Source organism: Sorex fumeus, unplaced genomic scaffold, assembly GCF_029834395.1.
Source record: "Sorex fumeus unplaced genomic scaffold, SorFum_2.1 ptg000054l, whole genome shotgun sequence".
NCBI classification, from domain to species: Eukaryota; Metazoa; Chordata; class Mammalia; order Eulipotyphla; family Soricidae; genus Sorex; species Sorex fumeus.
In genome coordinates, this window is record NW_026606111.1 from 36,019,475 (window position 1) to 36,033,676 (window position 14,202).

Sequence of the window (14,202 nt, forward strand, 5' to 3'; positions counted from 1 at the left end):
TTATTTCACTTGTTCATTGCTTATATACTGAACTTGGCTTTTATTTAAAAAAATTAAATATATGCTTTATTTTAATTAAGGCACCATGTATCATTCTATTTTGTTTTAATTAAGGCACATGTATCATTCTATTTTAGTTCATAAAAATTGATTCACTTCGAATTGCTTATGTATTATGCTTACCGCAGTAGAAAAGTTGATTAAAAATCAATGCATCTGTTGCAGTAATGATTTTATTTTCTTTTTTGTCTTCTGAGATTTTGAAATGACTGTATTAAAAGTTTTGCATGTTTTTATATTTAGATATATTATTTAAAATATGCTGCAAATGAAACACTTATCTGAGTTCAAACAGTATTTGGGAGGCTGCCACATGCCAGGTGCTGTACAAGTTGCTGGAGATAAAATGATGATAGGAAGATTTCTGACCCCATGGAATATAATCTGAAAGAAAGAAGAACTTTATTTGTATTTTTAATTAATTTAATAATTCTTACTACAGCTTTCATGGGCTGTGTACTCATCCAAGTTATTTGCTTCTCCAAGTAATTGTGTATATTATTCTAAAGAGAAAGATTATCTTTTTACTTTGGATTCACAGAATTCTCATTATGGTTTTGATTTGCATGTCCCTAACAACAAGCGATGTTGAGCGTTTTTGTTCATGTGTCTGTGGGCCATCTGTATGTTTTCTTTGGAGAAGTGTCCACATGTATTTTACCAATTTTTTAATTGCATTGCTTGCTATTGTAGTTGTCAAGCTGAATAAGTTCTTTATATATTTGGATATTAACTCTTGCCAGATGTATGATGTACAAATATCTTTCCTCAATTTGTTGGTAACCTTTTTGGTTTTGTGATAGTTTCTTTGGATATATAAAACTTTTTAATTTGATGTAATCTTATTTGTTTATTCTTGTTAAGAGATTGATTCTCCAAATACATATCTGATATTGAAATATTAGAGTGTATTGCCTGTTTTTTCATCGATGTATTTTATAGTTTTATAAATAGTTTTATAGTTTTATAGATAGCACAGCAGGCAAGGGTGTTTGCCTTGCATGCGGCTGACCCGGGTTCGATTCTTCCGCCCCTCTCGAGAGCCAGGCAAGCTACTGAGAGTATCCCGGCCACACAGCAGAGCCTGGCAAGCTCCCCGTGGTGTATTCCATAATGCCAAAAACAGTAACAAGTCTCACAATGGAGATGTTACTGGTACCCGCTCAAGCAAATCGATGAACAATGGGAGGACAGTGCTATTTTAGAGTTTTTGATATGATATCTCTGTCCTTAATCCATTGTGAACTAACATTTTATATATAGTATTAAACAGTGATCTAGTGATGAAGTTTCTATCTTTTGCTTTTTTGGTGTGCTTTGTATGTGGCCATGTGATTTTGACTCCTTTATCATAGTTTCAGTGTCCACATATGTGTGGGTTTAGTCTGGGTTCTCTATTCTACTTCGTCTATCTATGCCAGACCAGCTATGACTGGATTTTCTGTGAGGGTTGGAGCTACTATACAGTAGGTAGGACACTTGCCTTGCATGTGGGTAACTTGGGTTCAATCTGTGGCACTCCATAAGGTCTCCTGAGACCTACCAGCAGTGATATCTGAGCACACAGCCAGGGATAAGCCCTACGCACTTCTGGATGTGGCCAAAAACCAAACAAAAAGTTTGGGGTTTTCTGTTTTGCTTTTCTGTGAATGATAGTTGATCTCTCATTATACTTCAGCAGGCAGAATTTTTGCCACATCTGTTTGGCCTTTTTGCTGATCCCAACACTTTCTCTCTATTATTGTCATATCTACTGAGTGTGAGACCTGGGTAGGACAGAAGAGAAACTGGATTGGAGTCATAGTACAGGATTTAAGGCATTTACTTGCAGTCAGCCTACCTATGTTTGATCTCCGACACCACAGCCATGGTCCCTGAGCAAGGAGCTAGAAGAAAACTCTCAGCACTTCTGGATTTGTCCCAAAACCCAAAAGTAAAGAGGCGGGGAGGGGGGAGGAAAGTGGGGGGAGAGACTGAGAAGGAGAGAGAGAGAGAGAGTGAGAGAGAGACTGAGAGACAGAGACAGAGAGATTTGTAAACCAAAAGAGAGGAATGATGATCCTCTGAATCTTTAACAGTTGGGTTCCTAGGTTGGTTTTTCTTCTTATAAACTATTTTATTCATGTTGGGTTGGTTTGATGTGGTCTTCCACCCCACTTCTTCCATAATCTTATAGCATTATTGTTTACTTTTGACTATTTCCATACACTTTTTTTCTGGGATAAATTGGTCAAAAATTATTCCTTTTAAATGTTGCTTTGTTGCTTTCTGGTGCACATGCCACCCACATCTCCCTTCTTGAGATATGTACTTTCGTACTTCAGGCCCATTTCCCCATTCAGGGCAAATGACCTGCATAGCGCTACGTGAGATGTGTGTTGTCTCTCTCCATTCCAGAGATGCTTGTTTCGTCTCTTGACCACGTATCAAAATCAACATTTTCCTTCTTTTGTTTTACTTCAAAAATTTATTTTGCTTTTTTTAAATTTCCTTTTCTCATGAAATTGTGTCTTGCACATGTGACTTTCAAAAGGATAGCTTATAAACTAAAATGCAATTTATGTGGTCTTAAGATGGCCGTATTTATTTAATCTCCAAATCTAATTTTCTCCTTTGAAATTTTATTGAGCTTCTTACTGCTTTTCAAGCAACTCATTCTCAAGCACTTCCCATTTCCTTTTGTGTCATGGTTGTTTTTGTCATAATGACTAGAGATTGTGCACACTTGGTTACATTGTTCACACTACTTAATTATGGTGATTGGTGGAGTCATTCATTTTATTTGGGGTGCCCCCCCAAACTTGGTTTCAGTGTGCTGAAGATTGTGCAGTTTTTGTTGTGAAGCAAGGGGTCCAAAGTATGAGAGGTGACAGGATCCTGCTCTGCCCCTGTAGGGTGGTGCCAGGTATCAAACATGTGGGCTCACACTTACAAAGCAAGAGCTTTGCCAGAGCCAGCCACAGGCCTGCCCTGACACCACTGTGCTATGCTCTTAATTACATAGTTTATAGGACAGTATTTCCAGAACATTTAGAAATTATCATGCTTTTTAAAAAACATTTTTATTATTAATAATATTAAACATTTTTATTAAACATTAAAATAAGTTACGTGGTGAACCAAGAATTATTGTAAAAGGGAAGTCATGAGTAAAGTGCACAGGGGTTAGGTTTTTCTATCTATTGAACTTCGAATTCTGGAGCCTTCTTGAAAAGGGGGAGTCTGTGAGTTTCTCTGAGCAAATTTGGGAGACCCTTGGACTATTGATTTTGTGAAAATAACATCCTTTGCTATCTAATGCAAAGTGACAACTGCCTTCGACCTCTGAGATTGCTCACAACAAACTAGTTCCAGCTTATTTCTTATCTGGAGGAAGCCGCATTCCCTCTAGGCTTGTCTGTATTATCAGTTAATCAGTTACTCATATCAGTTGGTGTTAAGTGAAATTTTAGTTGGGGATAGATTAGAATCTTATTTGCGTTGGGTAAATTTGACCTCCAAGGCAGAAAGTGCCATGTTCTAAATCTTGTACTGGTTCTGACATGTGCAACAAGTGTGCTCTGTTTTTAGGTCCCTACTGTGGAGGTCTGACTGCTCCCAGAGAACTCTTGCTGAACACAAGCGAAGTTACTGTGCACTTTAAGAGTGGGTCCCACATTTCTGGACGGGGATTTTTGCTGACCTATGCCAGCAGTGACCATCCAGGTATAGCAGAAGAATGAATATAAATCTGTAAATCTCTATCAAAGAATTCCTCATAGATTCAACTGGGTCAGATCCACTGGTTAAATCTGTGGATCAGAATCACAGGCTCCTTGTTAGCACAACAGTTCAGGCCTCTAAGTCCTGGCCTCTAGCCCTTTCTTAGCTGAGGGGGCAAGCCTTTTAGCTGGTGACACTTCTTCCATCTCTCTCATATGAAAACATGCATACACACACCAGTATGGAAGGTTTGTGTGTATTAGCAAGACAAACTCACTTTGTCTCACAGAGTCTTAGTCATGGAGCTGACACCTGAGTGGGAGAAAAGAAGTAGTCTCCCATCCAGAGTCATTACACCAGCATCACTCCATGTCTGCACAGAGGTTTCCAACATTTCTATTGTCAGACTCCTCTGGCTGATATTCCCTGGGAAGGAGGGCACTATTTATCCTTTCTCTCAGCCATCAGTCTCCAGTCTTAAAAGCCCTCATCTTCCACCACCACCTTCCACCCCCAACTTCACCAGTGTTTGCCATGGTTTGCTCCCTAACAATTACTGAAAAGATTCGGAAAAAGCTATTTAGCAAATGTAGGATCGTTGGGGGACTGTATTAGGTTGATCTAGATGCATCAAAACTTGTCATCTCTCAGTGTCTCCATTAATGCAAATTATTTCTGTTCTGAATTATTTAAAGAACACACTCATTTACAGTGCTTTGTTCTAATAAAGTGAAACTGATAGGCTCTGCTCTCAGTAAACTGGTTCTGTGGTCATTGGATGCCACTGCCTAAATCATTAAATAAAAGAGCTCCTAAATCTTCTGGTGGAACCACGTTAGGCTTTTGACATCATTTTCCTCCTGCCAGGGGAGGTTATAGCCCTGATTTGTACAGACCTGTAGTAGAAAGGAACTAGCATGTGTTGCTTTTTCTGTTGGAAATGGATTCTGTTATCTTTCATTGGATTATTGCCAGAAACCCATTCTTGGTGGTAGAAAAGAAAAATGAGGGAGACTGATTAAGCCCTGGAGAATGTCAGCTTTTGATTTATTTTTGAATAGGGAAATTGATGTAACTAATGAATAAATTCTTTACATGTTTTTATTTTAAAAGAAATATTTAGAGCATTGGTGCCCTAACTACCATTCAGTCCACTAATCACAGTTATCTTTATTTACGACAGATTTAATAACATGCTTGGAACGAGGTAGCCATTACTTGAAGACAGAATACAGGTAAATAGAGGGTTCCTCGGTGTACTGCTAGCATGTGTTGCTGGACATTTTGTTTTTCTGGTCATCAAACAAGATTAAGTTCCTAATTTGTACTTAATTTTTCAAACACTCTCTATCCTGTGAAATGGGAACTATTTGAAATGCCTTTATATGCAACAGATGTCAGCAAACATTTTTTAGATAAGGGCCAGGTAGCAAATATTTTAGGGCTTCTAGTATTTTCAGGGCAGACCACAAATCTCTTTTGTATCTATTCCTGCTTTGCCATGATAGTACAAAAGCAGCTGCAAATTATTAACCAATGCTTGTTGCTGTGTTCTGATAAACTATAGATACATACATACTTACATACATACATACATACATACAGGCACATCACAATCCAGATTTAGCTCCTGGGTCAGTTTGCTGACCCTTAGTTCTATTATACCACCAATGAGCCAAATGGTCTCGGAATTTTGTTGTTTGTATTTTAAATTTGCCCCATATTTCAAAGTGAGTTTTTTCTTTTTTATTTTTTTTTTACACTTTTCGGAGGTTTCCTATTGTTGTCATAACAAAGGAGAAACTTACTGGGACTAAGGACATAGAAATTTTTATGCCAGCTCTATTTTTACTGGAAAAACTACTTCATCTCTTTCATACACATTTTTACATTTTCCCATCTGTAAAGTCAGAGACTGGAGGGTTTCTCAGCCTTGGCTCTATTGACATTTTGGCTTGAATGCTCCTTTTCTCTGGAGACTCCCATGTTGTTGGATGTTTAGTAGCATCCCTCGGCCTCCTACAAGCCGGTTGTGATTACCAAAAATATTTCTAAACACTGCCAGATAGCCCTCCCAATGGGCAAAAATCAACCCCGGTCAAGAATCACTGGTTTAGAGATTATTTTCAACAACACTAGTAGTGTCTAACATTTTTTTTAATAATGCATTCTTGGTTTTAGCTCAACTCTCAGGGCGAGAATATAAGTGGCTCATGTGAATTTTATTTTTTATCGGGGGAGGGTGGGCACACCCATCAGTGCTCAGGGGTTACTCCTGGCTCTGCACTCAGAAATCACTTCTGGCAGTACTTGGAGGACCACATAGGATGCTTGGGATGAAACCTGGTCAGACACATGCAAGGCAAACACTCTACTGGCTGTACTGTTGCTCCAGCGCCTCATGTGAATGTTTTCATGTGTGTATAGGTTGATTCTATCATACCCTGAAAATAGACACAAAATGGTTACAGAGTTTGCCCAAGGCTACAGACTTTATCAGTATCCCCAGAGTCAAGCTCAAGATTGATGCTTCTAACTAACTGAGAGAACACTCTAATCATCTAATTATTTTTTACATGCAGAACCAACTGATTATTAGTTAACTAATATTAAGAAAAGTAGAGAAAAAGAAAAGAAAAATCACCAATATTTAAATCACCTTATAAAGTTACTCTTCATTCAGTATAGACATATAGAGCACTCTCTGAGATCTCTCTGATCATAGCTCTATATCTGGTGAAAAGGCTCTGGGCATCAATGGCTGCTATTTTCTCTCCTGAAGAAAGAAAAGTGCCCGTGTGTGCCTACAGAGTAATGTGTAGTATAGTGCTGGATGGTCTAAACCATTGTCACACGTTTTATTGTATTAGTTGAAGATGGTGTGGGCTGGAGCAAAAGCACAGTAGGTAGGGCGTTTGCCTTGCACATGGCAGGACTGGGTTCAATTCCTCCATCCCTCTCTGAGAGCCCAGCAAGCTACCGAGGGTATCCCGCCTGCACAGCAGAGCCTGGTAAGCTCCCTGTGGCATATTTGATATGCCAAAAACCAGTAACAAGTCTCACAATGGAGACGTTACTGGTGCCCGCTCGAGCAAATCAATGAACAACAGGAGGACAGTGCTACAAGACAGTGCTACAGTGCAGTTAAAGATGAGGGATGGGGACTAGAACAGGTCCATATAGCCTCAGTCATTATTGTGAAACATAGAAAGCTATAAAAGTCAGAAAACTTTTGTGACTCATGTAGTGTCAAGATCTAATTAATTCATTTGAGGATAATATTGGACTGAATTGATAAATGCATTTTAATTTTTATGTAGTTGATGTATTCTGTTCATGTTTTTATGCCAAAATATTGCTTTTGGTTATTAAATGCAAATTTCATTCGGGCTCTTACATGCATCCGTGACACCATTTTATTTTTTTAAAAATCAAAAAATTCTGAATTATATCTGACTGAAAGGGTAAAGATAAGAAACTATAAAGCTATGGTAGGATCCCTGTTATTTCTACTTAATATTTTTATTATTAATGCAGTGATTGTTGGAATAAATTGTGAAACACTTGTTGGATAGTTCTGGTAATCAGGTCTTGTTATATGTATAATTTGTTTAGTTAGTAAGAGAGAGCTGAAAGAGAATTAAATAAAAGTAATTGCTATATTGGAATTTTTTTGGATCAGTACATTCTTTTTAAACTGAGTAAACATAATTGTACTATAGTTTATATATATAAACAAGGACACGTGGTATTTAACTTCAAGGTTGTTGATGTTCTTAGAATATTTCTTTTTTGTACATTTTAATAGATATACAGCTGTTCTGCTTAGCCTATGCATGTAGATGTGATATATGTAGAAACAACAGATGAGAAAAGGCAATTTAAGGAGAACTAAATGCAGTATTCAAGGTAGCTTAGGCAGTACGTGAGACTAAGATATCCAACTCAAAACCTCTGCCACCATACTTTATGCGATGACATGTTTCTATGAAGTTGTTTCAATCTTGTTTTGCTTTTTTAAAACAAAATTTCAGTTTTTAGGCCATACCCAGGAGCACTAAGGAGTTACTCCTAACACTGCACTCAGAAATCATTCTTGATGTCTCGGGAGGCCTTATGTTGTGCTGGGAATCAAACTACAGTTGACCTTGTGCAAGGCAATTGCCCTACCTACTCTGCTATCTCTGACCTCAGTGCTGGCTTGGGGACCACATCTGGGAGTGCTCAGGACTCACTCCTGGCTCTGTGCTCAGGGCTTATTCGTGGCAGGGCTCAAGAACCCACAGGGGGTACCAGGGATTAAACTCTGGTCAGTCACATGTAAGACAAGCTCCTTTCTATTATTTAATTTTTTTAGGAACATAATATATTATTTGAGATATATATCAGTAAAGTGATACATTGGCTGAGAGGAATCCTTTCACTTGATATGTATATATACAATCAAAATGAATTCTTTATATTATAATTTAATTTCACTGTACCTCAATATATTTGTGTATATATATATATACACACACACATAAGTAATTTATAACAATTTAGATAATTACCATCCAATACATTATATGTATATATATCCAAACATATGTATATATATTCAAATATATGGATATATGTTGGATATCTATATAGAGATTTGGATAGAGATTTGTATGGTTATCACACACTAAAACTATGGTTAGTCCATGTTGAAATAGAATATAAATATAAATAATACTACAGATTTAGAAGATAATTTTGAAAAATTGAAAATATTTTATTGACAGTTTTTCAAAATTATCTGGAGTGATAGAAAAATGGGTAGGGCATTTGCCTTGCACGCATCTGACCTGGCCAACCCAGGTTCGATTCCTCCGCCCCTCTCGGAGAGCCTGGCAAGCTACCAAGAGTATCTTGCCTGCACAGCCTGGCAAGCTACCCGTGATGTATTCGATATGCCAAATACAGTAACAAGTATCACAATGGAGACTTTACTGGGCCTGCTCAAGCAAATCAATGAACAGCAGGAGGACAGTGACAGTGACAGTGACAGTTTTTACTGTTCATTGCATGTAGAGTTGATGAAATTAGGAAATACTGGGTTAAATAGTTGACTAAAATGAATATATTAGTAACATTAATTTTGTCTGTTTCTTTTTATATTCTCTTTATTAGAATATTTCAGTTTATACCTTTATGACTTCCATTATGCTTTTATTGGATTAGTGTTAGAAGTTTAATTCAAGATATAACAGAATAAAATAGTAAAGAGTTGAAGTTCTTCAAAATCCTCTCCCAGAAAGAAGAGATAACTCCTTTATCTTCTTTTCTTTTCTTTTCTCTCTCTTTTTTTTTTTGTTTGTTTTTTTTGGTTTTAGACCACACTTGGCCATGTTGCTCAGGGATTACTCCTGATTCTGTGTTCAGGGATTATTCCTGGCAGTGCTCAGGAAACCGTAATGGAGTGCCGGGAATCAAACCAGGGTTGGCCACATGCAAGGCTGTGCTACTGGCTGTGTATCTCTCTGGCCCCCTTATTTTTCTTTTATTCATAAAAAACAGAATTTGTGGACTGGGGAGATAATTCAATGGACTGAGCACATGTTTTGCATACAGGAAGCCTGGGTTTAGGTTTGCATATGTATACATAATTGATTAAACTAGCCCTGTCTGTAACAGTATAGTAAATCACAGTGACTCTTTAAAAAATCATGTTTTTTTTAATAGCACTGTAGCACTGTCCTCCTGTTGTTCATTGATTTGCTCGTGTGGGCCCGCCCAGTAACATCTCCATTGTGAGACTTGTTACTGTGTTTGGCATATCAAATATGATATCGATATGCCAAATTTGTGATATCAATATGCCAAATTCCTGATGCCAAATACATCACGGGTAGCTTGCCAGGCTTTGACGTGCGGGCGAAATACTCTCGGTAGCTTGCCAGACTCTCCGAGAGGGGTGGAGGAATCAAACCCGGCTCGGCCGGGCTGGCAGCTTGCAAGGCAAATGCCCTACCGCAGTACTAACGCTCCAGCCCATTTTTTAAATAGTGTTTAGAAACCTTATTTTTTTCTTAAAGGCATTTTTTGACATCTCTGGATCAATTAAGATGTAATAAGGAAGACTCATTTGCTTAAATCATGTAAAAAAAAACCAAATAGCTATTGTGTAAAACTTTCATTCAGATTAATGTTTTAAATTTAATCTGTGTCTTCACAGATCAGGTCTGGTTTCTCATTAATGCAAGATATTCCTTCCATTTCTTCATAGGAGAGAAAATACTCCTAAGTTTAAGTTAATACTCTCTAAGAATAATTTAATAAAATAAAAATTTTCTTTTCCAGCAAATTTTGTCCAGCTGGTTGTAGAGACATAGAAGGAGACATCTCTGGGAATGTGGCAGACGGATATAGAGATGTAAGTATGGCACCACATATGGTCCCCTGAGCATTGTCAGAGTGAGCCCTGAGCACAGCCCCAGGAGTAAGACCTGAGCACAGCCTGCTGCTTCCCAAAAACCAAATAAAGAAAACAGAAAAAAATATCAGGGCCAGGGAGATGGTACAGTGGATAAAACACTTCCCTTGTCTGCAGTCAACCCAGGTTAGATCACCAGGACCACATGTAATTCCATAAGCCCCACCAGGAGTGCAGAGCCTGGAGTATGTCCTGAGTACGGTCAGGTGTGGTCCAATTCCCTCCCTTATCTCCTTCCCTTCTCTACCTCCCCCACTCCCACACACACACAGATGAGATTTAAGATTTAAGTAATTGAAGGTAATTTTTGTGAGAGGAAAATTAAAGATTATTTGTTCTGCAGAAACTAAAGGGTAAATATGATATAAAACTGGGGCCAGAGAGGGTGAATGTGCATGTTTTACATGTGACCTACCTCAGTTCCACCCACCAGAACCACGTGGTCCTTGAGCATCGCTGAATGCAGCACTGGAAGCCTGAGCAGTACCACATCCTTAGGATTTTGCGTTGAACCACTAACCTGGTTCACCAAGAACTGCCTTGAGGAGTCTCTGGGCTTGCTGAAGACCCAACAGATAAACTTGGGAGACCCAAGTAAATAAACAAACCAAAGGTATAAAACTGTAGCTAGATGTGTGATTCTCTTTTCTGGGAATAAACAAAATTAAATAGTGTAAAAAACAAGATTATTTATGCATTCATTCTTACTCAGCATTTCCAGTTATGCATATAATTCCGTAAATGAAATAGTAGGCAGCACCCCCTTTGACATGAAATCTTGTAAATTCCATCCATTTTTTATGAAGTCACCCTTTCTGTTATCATTTATTTCATTAGGTTAATGCTTTGGTTCCATGAAGTAAAGCCAAGGACATCATAATGTTGTGACTTTGCGTCTGGAAACATCTCTTTGATCTCATTATTCTCTTCTTTGCAGTCTGACTTCATTATGTCTAATGAGATTCTCTTGATTTATTGTTCTCAAAGGAGAATAAATTTACACTTAGAAGTCGCACTTCTAAGTATATTGTATGTTCCAGGTACACGATTCTTTTTTCACTATTTACCCATTTCTAGCTAGAAAATTTCATACCTGATTTTTAAAAATTTACATCATAAGAGCCAGAAAGATAGCATAGAAGTTTAGATACTTGTTTTGTACATGGCCATTTGCAGATCAGTTCCCTGCAATACATATCGTCCCCCAACACCAAGCACTGCCAGTTGTGATTATTATATAACACTGGTGTGTGCCCCCTATGCCTCTCCTCAAAAAAATTGCATTACTGTTTAAAATGGGTTTTTCAGTTCATGAGAATTTGTTGGTATTATTTATGAAATGTGAAATATGTGTAAGATGAAACAGTCTAAGAATTATTTCGTAGGGAAAACACATGATCTAGGGGAAATCTGACTTCAGTTTTTGCTTTCAGCATACCCTGATCCAAAGCAATAATTTCTGTTACTTTTGTTTCCTTTTTTTGTTTATTGTCTTTTGGGGGGAATATTGGGTCATATCTGTCAGTGCTTAGGGCCCTTTTTTACTTTGTACACTGAAGTCACTCCTAGATATGCTCGGGAATATGCTATGCCAAGGATCAAGGCTAGCCACGTTCAAGGCAAGCACATTACCCCTATAGCATTGCACCAGCCCCTGGTGGATTATCCTTATATACAAGACGGACAGAATATTCATATGGCCTATAAAATGTTTGAATCTTACACTGCCTCAGTTATTCCTAAATCACTTCAGGAAACTAATAATTATTTACCCCCTAGCAAGAGGAAGCCTTTCTGTTTTTGTTTGTTTGTTTGTTTGTTTAATTAGGGTTTTTTTCATCATTTTCTGGTTCTGTATAAGAAACTTAAGAATAACATACAATAAGACAAGTGTCATAGTGCCTCCTCCTCCTGACAACGGTCTTTTGCATTCTAACTAGTAAATGGTTTCCTGGGTGATAGATTTGAGTACCGGATTAGCAAGTGCTAGCAAACAGCTTTCCTATTTGACTTACTGTTTTTATATGATTAGCCCTTAGAAAGGATTTTTTGGGGGCTGGAGCAATAGGACATGGGTTAAGATCTTGTCTGTGGCTGACCCTGGTTTGATCCTCAGCACTGCATATGGTCTCCTTGCACTGCATATTGTCCCCTGCAGCACAGAAATTATTTTATGTCGAAGGATAATTTATATTTTGGAACTAATCTCTTCAAAAAGCCTGTTAGTATCTTTTTATATATTAACTTTTTGTTATTGTACATATAAGTTGGGAGCATTGTAGCAATATTAATTTTCTGTTTCTACATAACAAAAGTGAATCTGACACATTTATCATCTCTCATGTTTTGTGCATCAGGACTTTGACTATGGCTTATCTTATCTTTCCTCAAGATTCTCACCAGAATGCACTCCTGACATCAGCTAGGGTCTCATCTGAGCCTTAGCTGGGGATGGATTTATTTTCACTTCATACAGCATACAGCCAAGATCATCTGGCAGCGGCCTCAGTTTCATCCTAGATTTGGACTGGGTGCTGTCTTCAGCTCCTTGCCGTATGAAACTTCTAGCACTACGCCTTGCTTCTCCCAAGTCAGTGAAGGAGAGTGTCCTGGCAAAGAAACTCACCTAGAAAGGCAGTTTGTAATCTACCGTTATCAGAGAGGTGTCCTATCACCCTTGCCATGTTAGTTAGAAGAAAAGTCAGCTCCTACTCTTGCCCAGAAAGATTATGGAAAGGAAATACCAGGAGACTAAAGCCATGAGGGTTGGAATCTGCCTTCCATGGTGTCTTCCCTTGGGAAATGTGTTTGGTTATATAGTTAATCTTTCTGGAAGGGTAAACCAAAACACTTTCCATGTTCTGTTGGTCAGGATGACAGATTCCTTAAGACAAATTACTAGGGATGCTGTTAACAGACAAACAAAACCACAACAACAACAACAAAATGTTGTCTTATAAAGCAGTTAGAGGGAAGAAATTGGTTTATCCTGTGTTTGTTGTTCCTAAAGCAGAACTAGTATCAATGGATGAAGCTTATGGGAAGACCAATTTCAGCTGCATGTAAGAAATATTTGAGCAGTGCAAAATGGTATAGGATGTTCAAGGAAGAGTGAGGCCCTTGTCACTGACATGCCATTTTTTTTGGAGGTGACCTCCATATGTGTGGGCAATTACTGTGAAGTGGAGAAAAAAATGCTGTCTGGAGGTGTCAGGGGAGAACTTTCTCGAATTCTTTTTATGCTTTCCATGCTTCTTCCGTAGTATAGGCTTCTTTTAAGATCTGTCTCATCTGGAAGCCAGAAATAAGTTATCAGACCAGTTTTACTCTTGTTCCCTCTGCGAAGACTGCAGACCAATGCTTTTAAGTAAAAGATGCCACTTAAACTCTTTGTGGATAGTTCTGTATTATTCCAAAATATCCCAGAAGTACACAGATGAAGAAAAACAGTATATAGTGTGTGCTTCTATTCTGTCACTGTCACTGTCCTCCCATTGTTCATCGAGCGTTGTTTTCTCAAGCGGGCCCAGTAACGTCTCCGTTGTAAGACTTTGTTGTTACTGTGTTTGGCATATTGAATACGTCACGGGGAGCTTTCAGGCTTTGCCGTGCGGGCGAGATACTCTTGGTAGCTTGCCGGTGCTTCTATTCTAGAAGGCAGAAACCAATCCCACAGTGACACAAAAAGCCAGAGAGAAGTGCATGATTTAGTGCCTGACCCTGAGTAGCAGCAATATGAGGGAGTTTATTTTTTTGCATTTTCTAGCATTTCATTTTTGTTTGGGGGACACATCTGGCTGTGCTCAGGGATCACTCCTGGTTGTGCTCGGGGGACCATAGTTGGTGCTGGCATTCAGATCACATGCAGTGCCAGTGCCTTAGTCTTTACACTCTCCAGCCCCAAAGTCTGAATTTTATACCAATATTCAACAGGGAGTTTTTCTTTTGTTGGGGCTATATGAGGCAGTGGCCTGAGACTG

The 14,202-nt window shown here is 38.4% G+C and overlaps 1 protein-coding gene across 1 annotated transcript in view; it reads left to right on the forward strand.

Annotated features, from left to right (window-relative positions):
* The window catches only part of DCBLD1 (discoidin, CUB and LCCL domain containing 1), a 79,260-nt gene that overhangs the window by 40,460 nt on the left and 24,598 nt on the right, over nt 1-14,202 (forward strand). Inside the window, exons 3-5 of the mRNA XM_056125218.1 lie at nt 3,631-3,765; nt 4,946-4,997; nt 10,090-10,162. Coding sequence (XP_055981193.1) covers nt 3,631-3,765; nt 4,946-4,997; nt 10,090-10,162 — 260 coding nt within the window. The remainder of the gene's footprint in view (nt 1-3,630; nt 3,766-4,945; nt 4,998-10,089; nt 10,163-14,202) is intronic.